Raw genomic sequence first — 14,962 nt, 5'->3', positions numbered from 1 at the left:
ACCCCTTTAGATTATATAGGACTGACAGTTGAATAATTTGGTGTCCGATAGGTAAGAAGGCAGAGTTACAAATGGTACAGCACACTCGAAATATACATTGTGTTTATACAGTTTATCGTTAGTTTTAGCATATACACCATATAAATCGATGGCATCTTAAACTAAAATGTGTCTGCAAAAAGAATCTGGTCGTGGTGAATCTGGTTAGTTCCATTGCGAAGCCATCACAGGTGCCATCTAGAAGAACTGCATGCACCCGGAGTATGTGGTTACACAGCAACCACAGACGCTACTGTCATGTCCCAACTCCGTGGTCGGGTAGCTGACGGTATTACCATATCTTTGTAAATAATAATCTAGGTTGCATAAATTAGAAGTATATGATTTTGTAATCGGGGACAGAATAGTCTTTTGACATTTTGTATGTTCTATTAATGGGTTGAATGAACTTCTCGATTACGCATACACCTAATAAGTTGTACTTGTGTCCTTGGACAGCCAGAGTAGCAGAATCGGCAATAAGGAGTTGAAAAGGGTAAGTTGAGTTTCAGGTTTTGGATAAGCCAATAGTAGCGGGTTTATTGTTATCAATCTAAACTGGAGTTTAGTCTGAATTTTAGTGCGAAGCTGGATAACGGGTAATGGGTATATCCATCAAGCTGAAAATGGATGACTTTACAAGCCAGTATAGAAACTCTAAATTATAGTCTCAAAAATCAGGGGTATAGGAGGCCATTTAAAAATAAATAAAATAAAAGGCTTATGGATCATAAAACATAAATATTAAAAAAACTAGGATTATACATATAGATAAATGTTTAAATAGGAAATGCATTTTCGTCAAACTTTTAATGTCTGAGACATATCAAAAGTTTTGATCGGTGCGTGTCCGGGTGCTGAGACCCCCAGCGTTGTTGAAATGAAGGTGCAGAAACGCTCCGCTGTGATCAGCGCTCATAGTCAGGATGACGATGGCTTACATTAGATAGTCATAGTCGTCTTCAGGCTGATAAACACAGCCGAAAGTGGATCGCGCACAGCTGAGCGTTTCTGCACCTTCATTTCAGCAACGGTGGATTTCTCCGCACCCGGACCCACAGATCCAAACTTTTTATATGTCTCTTTGACATATATTATTAGTGCAATATTATTTCAACTATTATTTAGATTGCTTTTATTTTTTTAAAGAACAAAATACGGTATATCTAACTTACCAAGAAAAAGTTTATAAAAGAAAAAATATCTATTTCAGTATGTCATTTTCTGATGATGCATTCCCTTTTAAATCTCTTTTGGACAAGCTATAAATTTTGACTAACCTCTAGTTTTACCTTTTAACCAGTGACTAGCCATTTTACCCACTGTGACCCTTACTATATTCTTCTAATTTCCTGTTTTCAGCTAAATGACCGCACTCATGGACGCTGAGCCTCCGTTCCTCCTTGGCAGTTTCCATCAGCCCCATAGATATTGAGTGAAGTGGCAGTGTACATGTGTGACCACCGCTCCATTTAAACTCCTCTTCACTGCAGCTGTGCAGTGGGGGGATCGGGACCCCCATTCTAGTGGTTGCTGGGGTTCCCAGCAGTGTGTCCCCCAGCGACTAGACATTTATCACCTATCCTGTGGATACATGATTAAATGTCCATTGTGGCACAACCCCTTTAAGGGGTTTTCTAAAATGCATCAGAATCTCTGAAAACCTTTTTGAATGTTGGAGTTGTGCAAGCTAAAAGCTGAAGGAGTATTGAACTTGGATTTTGTTCTAGCAGTCACTCTGGGGGTCTTGGCTCAAAGACAACTGATGAAAGCTTTTGACATGTGTGACCTGTCAAAAGTTTTACAAAACCAGAGACTCCTTGGATTACATGCTGATCGTGCCAGAATAGAGAGTAATGCTCTACCAACCATCATCCAGTTTAGTGACTTGCCCCATAAATTAAAATTGACTATACGATGGGGTTTGTAGTTCATAATCTTTCTCTGGATTGTGTTGTCTAATGTTAAAGGAGCACAAAACCTATAAATAAATGCTAAAAGTAAATAGGAGATAAATCCGCCTCTGGTGTTTGTCAGTCTGCAGTATTCTCCTGCTTGTTCCCGAAACAAACCATCTTGTAAAAATCCTTCAGTGAACACAGGATAATTTCCTGCTGAGCCTTGATTATCTGCTGGGGAATGGCTGAGGATCTTAACAATATTTGTGTCCTAATACAGACAAGGTAGAGGGAAAAGGCTCATGCTGCAGCCAGTTGTCTTCCAGTCAGACACATAATAAGGAGGGAGGGAGGGAGGGGGTGGCTCATGTCCTGGGACACATACAAGAATTCTTTATATATTTCTCTGTATGAATTGCAGTATAATACATAATAATAGCAAAGGAAAGCAAGAGATTAACGCCCTGTTCAGAGGTTTTTGGCACTGATTTGACGAGGAGACCGCATCGGAATCGGCACCAAAAAACGTCCAGAATTGTCCCCTATTGATTTCAATGGGAGGCAGAGGCGTTTTTTTTTTTGTTTTTTTCCCGAATGGCTTTTAGCCGCTCGCGGGAAAAGAAAACCGGCATGTCCTTTGTTGCCGCGGTTCCATCTCTGACCTCCCGTTGACATCAATGGGAGGCAGAAAAAATCCCTGAAGCTAGTTTCTAAGCGTTTTTCACTGCGTTTTTTGCCCGCGGTCCTTGCATTAGCTTCAAAACACGCTGTGAAAACCTTGGCAAAAAAGCGCAGGCAGTCAAAATCTCCCTCAAAGTTCCTAAAGGAATTCTGAGGTGGATTTTTTTTTTTTACATTTATTTTAACTTTTCTGCCTGCAAAAAAAACTGTGTGAAAACGGCATCAGGTCTCATGCACACGACCGTAGCCCATGATTGCGGCACGGACGGCCGCGGAGTGTCATCCACGGGCTGCCCACAAATCACGGACCGTGCACACATTGATTTCAACGAGCCCGGACCGTATAACGACTTGTCCTATCTTTTTGCGGTCCAGGTTTCCAGCCAATGCATGGACCGTGGAAAACACGGTCATGTGCGTCGGCCCATAGAAATTAATGGGTCCACAATTCACCTGCAGATTTGCGGGTGAATTGCGGCCGCAAAAACACGTTCGTGTGCGTGGGGCCTACGGAGGAATTGCTGGAATTTTTTTTTGTACACTTTGTTTGTTTTAGTGTTTTTTTTATGTAAACTGTGGTTAATAATTACATGTAGTACACTTTTATGTTATTTACTCTTAGCTGACTTTGGCACAGTAGCCTTTAGAATAAAGATTTGGGTCAAGCTAGCAAAAGTGCTAGTCTTTTAAATGTGCATTTATGGAGTCCTCTACTTTCTGTTGGTTACATATTAAACACTTTATAAAATGTGAACATGTTCCACGGTTTTTAGGTATTTCCTCCACTTGGCGAATCTGAATACTCCCATATTTCCCTTACTTCCTTTTTATGTGATTTTTAAATATGAACTTATTTGAAAACTTTGGAGTCTGTATGCTGGTAAATATAAATAAAATGCAAAAATTTTTTTTTTAACTTTTATTGAGAGATGTTTTTCTTTTCCCACCTCCACAGACTATTAATTCAGCTGTTGTTCAACTATATGCCTCAGACCGTAATTCCATGTGGGTAAAAAAATGCTGTGGAGTAGTGTGCATAGTGAAGGACAATCCACAAAGATCCTATTTCATTAGAGTTTATGATATAAAGGTAAGGCACGTTTGCATGTCTAGCATTCATTTTAATAAATAAGCCTCAAGTAACCGAGCTGAAGACGCTCCTGTTTGGGACAAGTAAATGGAGTTTGGATATATAGGCATATTCATGCAGGCAGCTTTGGTAGTAGAGCAACATAGATATGTTACAAGTGTATAAGGCCCCGTTCTCACCACGTTCATTCCCTATGTTTAACATGTCGGCAGCTTTTCCCGGCCTAGTGCAATAAACGTGATGTGTAGGGGACCTAACTTAAAATTACTACAGGAATTTTTGGGGCCTTTAATATTGTGTATTAGGGATGCACGGTGCATCGAAACTTCGATACTGTTTCGATACTCTGCATCCCTAAACGGTTCGATACCGCTATTTCCTGTATTTCGATACTGAGCTGCGCAGCCGCACAGCTCAGTATAGTAACACATGAATGTATGGGAGCGCGGCTGCGGCTGTGTAATTCAGCCACAGCCCCGCTCCTGAGTCATGACATGTGCGCGGGGTCAGGATGATGCGATGCGGCCGGCGCTGCACTAATGAGCAGCGACACTGAAGACAGAACATGGCGGGCGCTCTACAAAACACCCCCATGTTCTGTCCTCAGTGCCTGAACTGCCGCTCATTAGTGCAGCGCCGGTCGCACCACCTCATGCCTACCGCGTGCGCACTTCCTGTCAGGAGCAGGGCAATGACTGTATTACACAGTCCCGCTCTATAACGGCGGAGATCAGAGAAACCTCTCATCTCCGCCGTTATTCCCCTGAATGCTGCGATCACAGCTGACAGCAGCATTCAGGAGAAAATGAGCAGGGGGGATGCCCCTGGATCGCGTCACAGGGAATTCCTGTGACGCGATCGAGGGCCATACCATATATGGGCATACAGCCCAGGGTCTATTGACGGACCCCAGGGCTGTCTGACCATATTTCATGTTGTTAGGACATACCCAAGTATGTCCTAACAACTGCCTGTGTGCTATCTGTCCACAGGTTAATCTACTGGGATATATCTGATATATGTCAGTACATTAAAGTTTAAAAATAAAGTAAAAACAAAGTATTGTTAAAATTAAAAAAAAAATAAACATTCACCTTTTTTACAATAAACATTAAAATAAGTCTCAATACATAAAATATTCACACATTCAGTAATGGCGCGCACAACAATTTTTTTGCATCATTTATGAGGTGTGCTTTGTAAAAAAATGAAATGAACACTGCTTTCTATCACTTATTAATGTGGGGCACGAGGTGCGATGAATTTAACCTCCATGTGCCGCACATTAATAGTAATTAACCCCATCATGTACCTCGCACATTAACCCATTATGACTGAGAAACATGATGGGATTAATTACTATTAATGTGAGGAGCGTTCAAAATTCATCACATCGCGCCTCACATCAGAAAATGGAAGAATTTTTTTTTTATTACTGTTGGCAAAAGTATCGAAATCGCAATACTAAATGAAGTATCGGTATCGAAGTCCAAATTCTGGTATCGTGACATCCCTATTGTGTATATAGTAACACTGTTCATCCGTAGGAAGGCAAAAAAAAGCCCCTATGAGGCCATTGCCAATTTCCTCATATTGGGTGGGAAACTTTCTTCCTGTCTCCAGATTTGGCAATCCGAATAGATTCCTGGATGAATGAGCAATCTCCAGAAATCTAGTACCCATAACTTGTGATATTATATATTTTTAAAGAGAGTCATCCAGACCCTCCTTGAACTGTTAAGGCCACATGCACACTTCCGTCTGCCGTTGAACGGCCGCTAATGATGGTTCTGTGAACCACGGACCGCACACGAATGGCTTCCATGTGCAGTCCGTTGTTTCACGGACCAAATCAATTCAAAGGCCGAGACTTTTCCGTCAAAAACAGGCAGGAGTAGGACCTGCCCTATCTTTGACGGAACGGCCGCACGGTTTCGTTGAAACAACGGAAGTTTGCATGGCCCCATTGAAATGAATTCGTAAGGCCTCGTGCACATTTACGTCACCGTTTTCACGGCCGCTTTTGACGGGTCCGTGAACCCGTTTTAGCGGCCGTGTGGTTTCCGTCTGCACTCCGTGTTTCCGTGCGCCGAGCATGGTACTGTCAAGAGTGCTGAAAGAGTTAATGGGCTGCACTGATCGGCGGTAACTCTTTCAGCACCCTGGACAGTACATGCTCGGCGCGCGGAAAATACAATTTTAATGTAATAAAAAAAAATAAGTTCATACTTACATTCCTCCTGTCCGGCCTCCAGTGACGACGTTCAATCCATGTCGCCGCTGCAGCGAGTCACAGGCTGCCGCGGCCTCTGCAGCCAGTCACAGGCTGCCGCGGCCTCTGCAGCCAATCACAGGCTGCCGCGTCACAAAAGAAGGTCGGACTGGAGGAAGAAGAGTGACTCGTCACCAAGACAACGACCGGGTACGTATGAAATGCTTTTTATTTTATTTTTAATCAGCAGCCTCTTTTCTCTATCAGTTATTGATGGAGACAAGTGGCTGCCGATTAGTGTAATATTTTTCTAATGTTTTTCTTCCCCCCCGGCGGTTGCTAGGCAACGGCTCCGTCACACAGTTTTTTTGACGGCCCCATTTGCATGTGCCTCACGGTCACGGAATCCCGGACCAAAGTAGGACATGCTCTACTTTGAATCGGAAAGGAGCAACGGACCGACAAAAAAACTGAGGTGTGCATGGCCCCATTGACATGAATGGGTTCAGGGTGCTATCAGGTACAAAAACGGATAGCACCCTGAAGGAAAAAAACTGAAGTGTGCATGAGGCCTTAGGGTGCTATCAGTTAAAAACGGATAGCACCCCTGACAAAAATAACAAATTAACCATCACAACATACTATGACATAAAGTTTCTCACTGCTCTTACATTAAAGAAACCCGTCTGATGATGGAGAAACTTTTTTTTTTATTTAGATGTAATGGATGCCCCCTTGTCCTAAGACAGCTCTCTATGCTGTCCATTGAAATATGTGTATATAGTGATTAGATCATTCCTAAGCCATTTTTTTCCCCAATAGCCCCAAGTTTGATCTTTCTTGGTGCTGCAATCCACCCGTTCCCTTAATTACTATTGTTTCTCTCCTCTGCACCCGCTCCAGTGCAGCAATGTTTTTGTTTTGTTTTTTTTAAATTGGCCAATATTGTGCACAATATTTCATGTGTGGTCTTCTTGTCATGCATGTGCCTCCTTTTGATGTATTCCATGATTTATTTTTTGCCGTGGCAGCAGCTGCCTGGCGCTGGTTACGGAAGTTAAGTTTACTGTCCACCAATATCCAATTTTCTTTTAGTAGCAATTTTACTATTTTTAATACATAATTATAAGATTTGTTTTCTCTGCCCAAGTGGATAACGTTACATTTATCCACGTTCAATGTAATTTGCCATTTCTCTACCCAAGCCTACAACTTCCCCAAATCCCTCCGTAATACTATCCTCCTATGTTGGTTACTTTTTATATGTGCAAATAACATTATAGCTTCTGTTAATCCACTACAAGGTCATTAAAGGGGTTGTCTTTGTAAGAGAACCCCTTTAATAAACATTTAAAAAGTAGAGGGCCCAATACTGGCCCCTGTGGTACCCCACTGTTAGCTGTGACCTAATGTGAGTGTTCCATTAATAACTAGTATATTTTTTCCAATCCAGTCCCTTTTTTTCTTTTTTTCCCTTTTTAATAAATTACTGGGGTCTCGCTTGAAAAAATATATTTTTCTATTGTATAAATGGATTATTTTAGTTGTGTAGACTATATAGACATTTTCTACTTTGATTTGCATATATATTATTTTTTTGCCCCTCAGGATGGTCGGCAACTCTATGAACAGGAACTATATTATAACTTTGTATACAATAGCCCGAGATCATATTTTCATACATTTGCTGGTGATGTAAGTATTAATACATTGTGTACATATGTAGTGTAATTGATATAAAACAACTTTATTATTCATACTATGGTGGGATCACTGGCAGAAGCATTACAAATAACTGTATGGCACTGCGCACAAACATGCTCTAGGTCATGCAGGAAAAGTGTACTGAAGTTTTCCCGTCACCACACTGCAACGGGCAAGACCAGAGAAAAGTCCCATTGAGAAGTGTGTGTGTGTGTATGTGTGTGTGTGTGTGTGTATATATATATATATATATATATATATATATATATATTTTAGTGTGTGTATATATTGAATACAGGAATTATTATTGTTTTTATTTATGTGCTACAGACATGTCAAATTGGCCTAAATTTTGCAAGTGAAGAAGAAGCAAAAAGATTCCGAAAAGCGGTAGCTGAATTGCTGGCTAGAAGGCCTAAAAAACCTGGTAAGATTAATATCATTAATACTAACCCCTTAATGACCGGGCCATTTTGCACGTTCATGACCAAGGATTATTTTTTGTTTTCTCATGGTCGCATTCCAAGAGTCGTAACTTTTTTTTTATTCCGTCGACATAGCCGTATAAGGGCTTGTTTTTTGCGGGACGAGTTGTATTTTGTAATTGTACCATTTTTAGATGCTTATAACATATTGATTAACTTTATTTTAGGAGAGAATTGAAAATAAGCAGCTATTCCAGCATTAATTTTCACGTTATAAATTTACGCCGTTTACTATGCAGCGTAAATAACATGTTAACTTTATTCTATGGATCGGCACGATTACGGGGATACCAAATATGTAAAGGTTTTATATGTTTTTCCTACGTTTGCACAATAAAAAGCCTTTTAGAAAAAAATTACTTGTTTTTGCATCGCTGCATTCCAAAAGCAGTAATTTTTTTTATTTTTCCGTCGATGTGGCCGTATGTGGGCTTGATTTTTGCGGGCCAAGGTGTAGTTTTCATTAGTACTATTTTGGGGTACATAGGACTTATAGATTAACTTTTATTTTATTTTTTTTATGGGGGGAATTGGAGAAAAGAGAATTTTGCCGTTGTTTGTTCCGTTTTTTTTTGGACGCTGTTCATCTGGCGGTTTAATTAATGAGTTCATTTTATTGGTCAAGTTGTTACGATCGTGGGGATACCATATATGTGTATGTGTTATTTGTTTTGACGCTTTTACTAAATAAAACCACTTTTTGACTGTCTTTTTTTTTTTCTTTCTTTTCCACAAACTTTATTTAACTGACATTTTTTTTTTTAGTCCCACCAGGGGACTTCACTATGAGATCTGTTGATCGCATATATAATGCTTTGGTATACTTCGTATACCAAACCATTATTGTCGGTCAGTGTAAAACGGACAGGCAACCTATTAGGTCATGACTCCGGCATCGCCTAACAGGCATTTGCTGAAGGCAGACCTGGGGGTCTTTGTTAGTCCCCCGGCTGCCATGGAATCCCGACGGCGACCCGCGATTTCTTTGCGGGGGCGCTGATGGGGTGACAGAGGGAGCTCCCTCCCTCTGTCAAACACATTAGATGCCGCTGTCACTATTGACAGCGGCATTTAATGGGTTAAACTGCCGGAATCGGAGCGCACTTCGATTCCGGCAGTTGCAGCAGGAGCCAGGCTGTGTATAACAGCCGTGCTCCAGCCGCTGATCGCGTGGGTACAGTGGCAGTAGCCGCACCATCACAGGACGGATATATCCGCCGTCCTGCGCGAACTAGCAGCTGCAGAGGACGGATATATTCTGCGTTAAGGACTTAAAGGGGATGACCACTTTTTAGTCAAATTTCAAAAACGCCCTTAACTGCTGTGTTCTGCTGCAGGCACCTGTAAATATCCCATTGCTTACCCTGTGCTGCATTTCAAGGCCCCCGGCTCCCCTGAATCAGCTGTGTAAACTGGGGACGTTGCCAGTGAGCCCATCCATAGCTCTCCAGATGGCAGTGGTTGTGATTTACCCACATGACCACCTCTCCCGTTGTTTGCTCTTCTACACATGTGCTGAACTATGGCTAAACGTGTTCAGCACACGCAGAAACACAGGAGATTATGCTGCCTGTATCTGCTCGTGTGCTAAATGCGTTTAGCCATTGTTGAGCGCAAACGCAGAAGAGCTGGGAGTCGGTCACCTGGGTAAATCACTTGACCGAAGCCATCTTGGAAGCTGTCCACTGTTTACACAGGAGGGCCAGGGGGCCTTGAAATGCAGCACGGGTGTTAACAATGGGGTATTTACAGTTGCCTGCGTCCGAACACAGCAGTTTAGCTCCTTTTCTGGATTACATGCATACGCTTAAATGATATTTTTGTGGGCCAACTATGGATTTAGGCATCTGCTAAAACCATTATTGCAGTTTACTATATGGGGCACTTTGTTGGTGGAGACGTGTTCTTTGGACTTCATCCGCCCATTGCACTGACATGGAACGTGAACCAGAGCAGCATGATTTAGAATTAGCTTGTTTTCTTATCATAGTTCAGCTATATGACTCCTGTTCTATTCTCCACTGTATTAGTTTGCGGTTCTGTTTCAGTCTGAGCACTATTCTTCTCTATGTATGAGACCTTTCTTGTATAACATTTACTAATTCCTATAGATTTTTTACATTGGCTTTGTTTCTCTTCCAGATAAGAAGCGAGACCTTCCAAATGGTAAGCTGGGAAAGTCTTTCTTCCCTTTTTGTACCCCTAACAGACAGTATTACTCCACTGACCTGTTTGGCCATGCTTGAGACCAAGCATAGTCCAATGTGCTTACATTTCATGACTGAGGCACAAGCACTTCACCTTCATCATTGTAAAATTATTTGTCCGTCTGTGCCGGGCAGAATTACTGTGCCGTCTGCAGAAATTCCTTAGATTTAGTGGTGTTCAAAGTGCAACTGTTATTTGTATGAATGCAAAAAGAAACCGGAACATTCCGAGATTACCGTGGGTTAAAATCGGGCGACTTGGCCAAGGAATTTAAGCTCTTAGGTATCACTATTTCTCATGGTCTGAGCTTGTCTGTTACAATATATGCTCTAGTTTAGTACGCCCAGCAGAGGATTGGTTTTAGTGTTCAAGTTGCGCAGAGTGTTTTAACCTACGGAATAACTGATACATTGGTATGGTGACCGTGAAGGAACACTGTTATGTAGAGTATCTAAAGCCGCCCGTTCCAGAATTGGTGGTGTTATTTTTTTAGGTATGGCAAACATTATTTTGAAGGACCAGTCGCACCCATCGCACAGACTGTTTGAACTTTTACCATCAAGCCGGAGATATTGTGTTATTAGGGCTGATATGTGTAGATTCAAGGACAGTTTTTATCCTACCGCAGTGCGTCTTTTTTGTATGATTTGTTGTATGTGTGCTAATCCCATAGTGTGTTACATCTTTCAGTGAAGATTTCTGTTCATGGAGTTAGTTTACATGAGATTAAAGTAATATTGTATTCTAATGTTGAACTGCACTTCACGTTCTCGATTTCTCTTTACTTTGTGCCCTCCGTTTTGGTGATTTACACCAACAACCGTTTTATGTGGAAGGAGATAAGATTATCTCTAAATTTTACAGTTTCTTGTATAATACTGTCCTTTTTCCAGGGCCAAGTCCTCCCATGGCGACAGTTGACATCATGCATCCCGAAATTTCCACCCCGAGATACAATACTCAAGTGAATAACATTCCTTATAACAAAGATAAGAAAAAAGGAAAAAACAAGAAGAAAAAACTCACCAAGGCAGACATTGGGACCCCTAGTAACTTTCAGTACGTAAATATGCAGCTATAATGAAGAATTTACCGATTATCAACGTTTTATTGCGAATTGTCCTGGTATATCAGATAGTCGTAGGTTGCTTTTACCTTCTCATAACTTATATACTTTGAATGGAGGCCTTCCAATGATTCGATGCCTGTCAAATAAAATTCTTATTTGTGTAATATATCTTGTCCGACCTAAGCAAAGCTTTAAGCACGCACATCCTAAAAATAAAAGCTCAAGATGTGTAGGGTGCATTCATGCCACTGATACCCATGCCAACATTTTGTCACCAAATCACCATAACTGAAAAGACCAAAAATATCTGCGATCCGGGTGCCTCTGAGATGGCTTACAAATGGCCTGAATAGTCTCTGATGTGATTAGATGTGCAACTGCTTGTCTTCATTCCTTTAGTGGAAACCCCCCCCCCCCCCCCCCTAAATGTGACACTGCACGTATCTTCTCTCATTAATAAGGGGAAGCCTGAAGAAGAGTTAATGCATTACATCCCTAGGGTCACTTACAAGCTATGCAGTGAGTGATCACTAATAGACAGTCTCTTTTGTTCTTTAACCTAAAAAAACATGGTAAAAATAATAGCTGCGGTTTGCCGCAGTGTGATATGGATGCGGCTCTATGTTGCACTATTACCACACCATGTGGTTACGTTGTACCATGGAACTTGGTTCAGATATCAGTCCATAGTCATTGAGAGTTGCCTGTTTGATGGGGAACCTTTAGGTCGGACATCACTATTGTTTATAAAAGCAGCAGATTTTCCAGTAAGCAATCCATTGAACACGTCTGGTGTGCAGCTACTTTGTTTCCAGCACACTCCAGTTGTATTGGGTAGACTTGATGGTTTTGCACAGCAGTTTATATTTGGCAAATATTCAATGTAGATAACAGCACAAATTCCATTCTTGTCATGAAGTTGCTGTATGTAACCTTGATTTGTCTTGTTTAGACACATTGGACATGTGGGATGGGATCCAAACACTGGCTTTGATGTAAGTATGTGGTAGACTGAAATGTGAAGCGCTGTTGAGAAAATGTAGGTAGTACTGAATATATCAACTGTGTCTAGGAGCTAATAATAAAATCATGACGCTTGGTTTTCTCATTCGTCACCTCTTACCAGTTATGGCTCATTGTCACAAGTCGTGAAACGTTCAGCTGTTCTTGTTTCATCTACTGTTAAACCTTATTACATGAGTCATGTCACTAGTATGCCCATAGTGCCACTTTCATGTCTATAAACTTTTGTAATTGCAGCCAATGATCCCACTGATGAATAATAAATGCAGACTATTATGCTGTAGTCACATGTGCAGGTATTCTTTGCAGTTGTGATGCGCTTTTCATGCGTTTTTGTTGAGATTTTTGTGAAAATGGCAGAAATACCAATTTTTCTGTTTAAGTGTTTGTCCACGACCAGACAACTGATGACCTATCCACTGGATAAGTCATTGGTATATAATCGGTGCAGGTCCGGCACCCGCACCCCACACTGATCGGCTGCCTCCAGGTGGCGGATGTTTTGAACAGTATGCAGGAGTTGGAATCAGTTGGCTCCGGTCACGGAATAGCAGCCGAGCTTCAGTACTGCAGCTCTGCTCCTATTCAAGTAAATAGCAGAGCTGCAGTACTGTAGAACGGCCGCTATGCAGTGGTCGGAGTGATCTGCTTACGGTTCCAACTACTGCATACTGTTCAAAACCTCTGGCGCCCAAAGGCAGCCGGAGCAGCTCATCGATGCGGGGTCCGGGTGTCGGACCCGCACCGATTTATACTGATGACCTATACGGTGGGTAGGTGTTCAGTTGTCCGGTCATGGACAACCCCTTTTAATCTTAGAAAAAGCATTTGAAACGGTGCAAAAAAACGAACATAAAATGTGACGAACTGTCCATGTGCAGACACCCCGAGTGTTTAGTGAGGTGGTTGCACCTGCTAATGTCTAAATCCCGTATTTGGCTCCAATGTATAACACACATCGTTGACCCTAGAACATGCTGAATACTTCTCTGCATCAAATCTATTATGTAATATTACTCCTTTCTGATACTGGATACAAGCAGAGATGAGTGGAATTGTTTGCGTGAGTCACAGATTCACTAGTCTAAAGGACACCATAAATAAATGTGCCTATACGCTATAGGATACTACTATATGAATGCCAAGAGTAACAAAACTGCAAATCCTTTTTCTCATATAGACGTGTATGGGATTTGTCACCCGTAACATTGTATTATTATTATTTTTGTCATTTAGGTGAATAATTTGGACCCAGAACTGAAAAAGTTGTTTGACTTGTGCGGTATCTCTGAAGCTCAGCTTAAAGATAAGGAAACATCAAAGGTCATTTATGACTTCATTGAAAAAACCGGAGGCGTTGAAGCTGTAAAAAATGAGTTTCGCAGGCAAGGTGAGCTCGATCTAGTATTAATCCTCTGATTATCTGATGGATTATTTGATACCTATTTACCGTGTCCCCAATGTGGTACACAATCTGTGTTTTCCTATTTCAGACTCACACTAGTTTTACTGTTTTGGTACATCAGTGGCTTTGCAAATGCTACATGGCGTCTACAAACTATTCCAGGAAAATTGCTTTACAAATGTTGGGGAGCCTTTTCTCCTTTATTCCTAGTGGAAATGAAATAGTTGGGGAAATTTTTATTTTATCGGCCCAATTCTAATAAATTCTATGACACACCTGTCCGGTCAAACACACCCCTAGAGGAATTCCTTGAGTGGTGTCGTTTTTAAAATGGGGTCTTTTGGGGGGTGTTATGTATTAGCACCTCAAGACCTCTGCAATCCTATAATGCTGCATGGGAAACATCCTAATAAATAGTATGCCCCAAAATATATCAGGTTCTGATTAATTTCTGAGGCCTGTGTTTCAGTCAAGTAGCACACTTGAGCAACCTAAAGGATATTTCTAAAAACTGTGGAATAAACATTGAGTTGCGTTTCCATGTTAACACCTTCTGTGTCACAAAAAAAAAAAAAAAAATTGATCTGCAAAAAATAAGTGACATTTTCACCTTCACTTTTGTTTAATTCCTGTGAAACGCCTAAAAGTTTAATAAACTTCCAAAATGCTATTTTTAATTCTTTGAGGGGTGCAGTTTTATAAATCTGGGGGTTTGTCAAAAAGAAGAGGAAAGACAAATGCTACTAGTCGCGCGTCCAAAACAATATGGGCTTGTCCACACGTTGTGGAATTGCTGCATTTTTTTCTCTGTGCAGAATTGCGGACGGAAATAACGCAGCAGAATACAGTAGCAGCAAAGTGGATGAGATTGAACAAATCTCAACCACACTATGCGTAAATACTGAGCGGAAAAAAATTCTCAAATTGACCTGTGGTGCGGAAATTTGTTCGACAGCATGTCAATTGTATTTGCGTGAACGCTGCTTATTTCTTACGGGTTTTCCTCACTGAATTCAATGGGTAGGTAAAACCCGCAACAAATAGCAGTTGCGTTTTTTGCAGGAGGTTTGCATCGATCACGCTGCAAAAAAACGCATCTAGGCAAATAAAAAGCCGGATACTTACCCAGAAGTCTGTGTTCCTTCCTC

At 41.2% G+C, this 14,962-nt stretch overlaps 1 protein-coding gene across 1 annotated transcript in view; it reads left to right on the top strand.

Annotated features, from left to right (window-relative positions):
• WASL (WASP like actin nucleation promoting factor) overlaps positions 1 to 14,962 on the top strand; it is a 40,785-nt gene that overhangs the window by 14,868 nt on the left and 10,955 nt on the right. The window contains exons 2-8 of the mRNA XM_075857171.1: positions 3,574 to 3,708; positions 7,529 to 7,615; positions 7,955 to 8,051; positions 10,252 to 10,275; positions 11,211 to 11,376; positions 12,339 to 12,381; positions 13,646 to 13,799. Of these exons, the coding sequence (XP_075713286.1) occupies positions 3,574 to 3,708; positions 7,529 to 7,615; positions 7,955 to 8,051; positions 10,252 to 10,275; positions 11,211 to 11,376; positions 12,339 to 12,381; positions 13,646 to 13,799 (706 nt within the window). The remainder of the gene's footprint in view (positions 1 to 3,573; positions 3,709 to 7,528; positions 7,616 to 7,954; positions 8,052 to 10,251; positions 10,276 to 11,210; positions 11,377 to 12,338; positions 12,382 to 13,645; positions 13,800 to 14,962) is intronic.

The sequence above is a fragment of the Rhinoderma darwinii genome, chromosome 3 (genome assembly GCF_050947455.1).
Source record: "Rhinoderma darwinii isolate aRhiDar2 chromosome 3, aRhiDar2.hap1, whole genome shotgun sequence".
NCBI lineage: Eukaryota > Metazoa > Chordata > Amphibia > Anura > Rhinodermatidae > Rhinoderma > Rhinoderma darwinii.
Note: the sequence above shows the minus strand (reverse complement) of the source record. Positions and strands in the feature narration are given on the sequence as shown.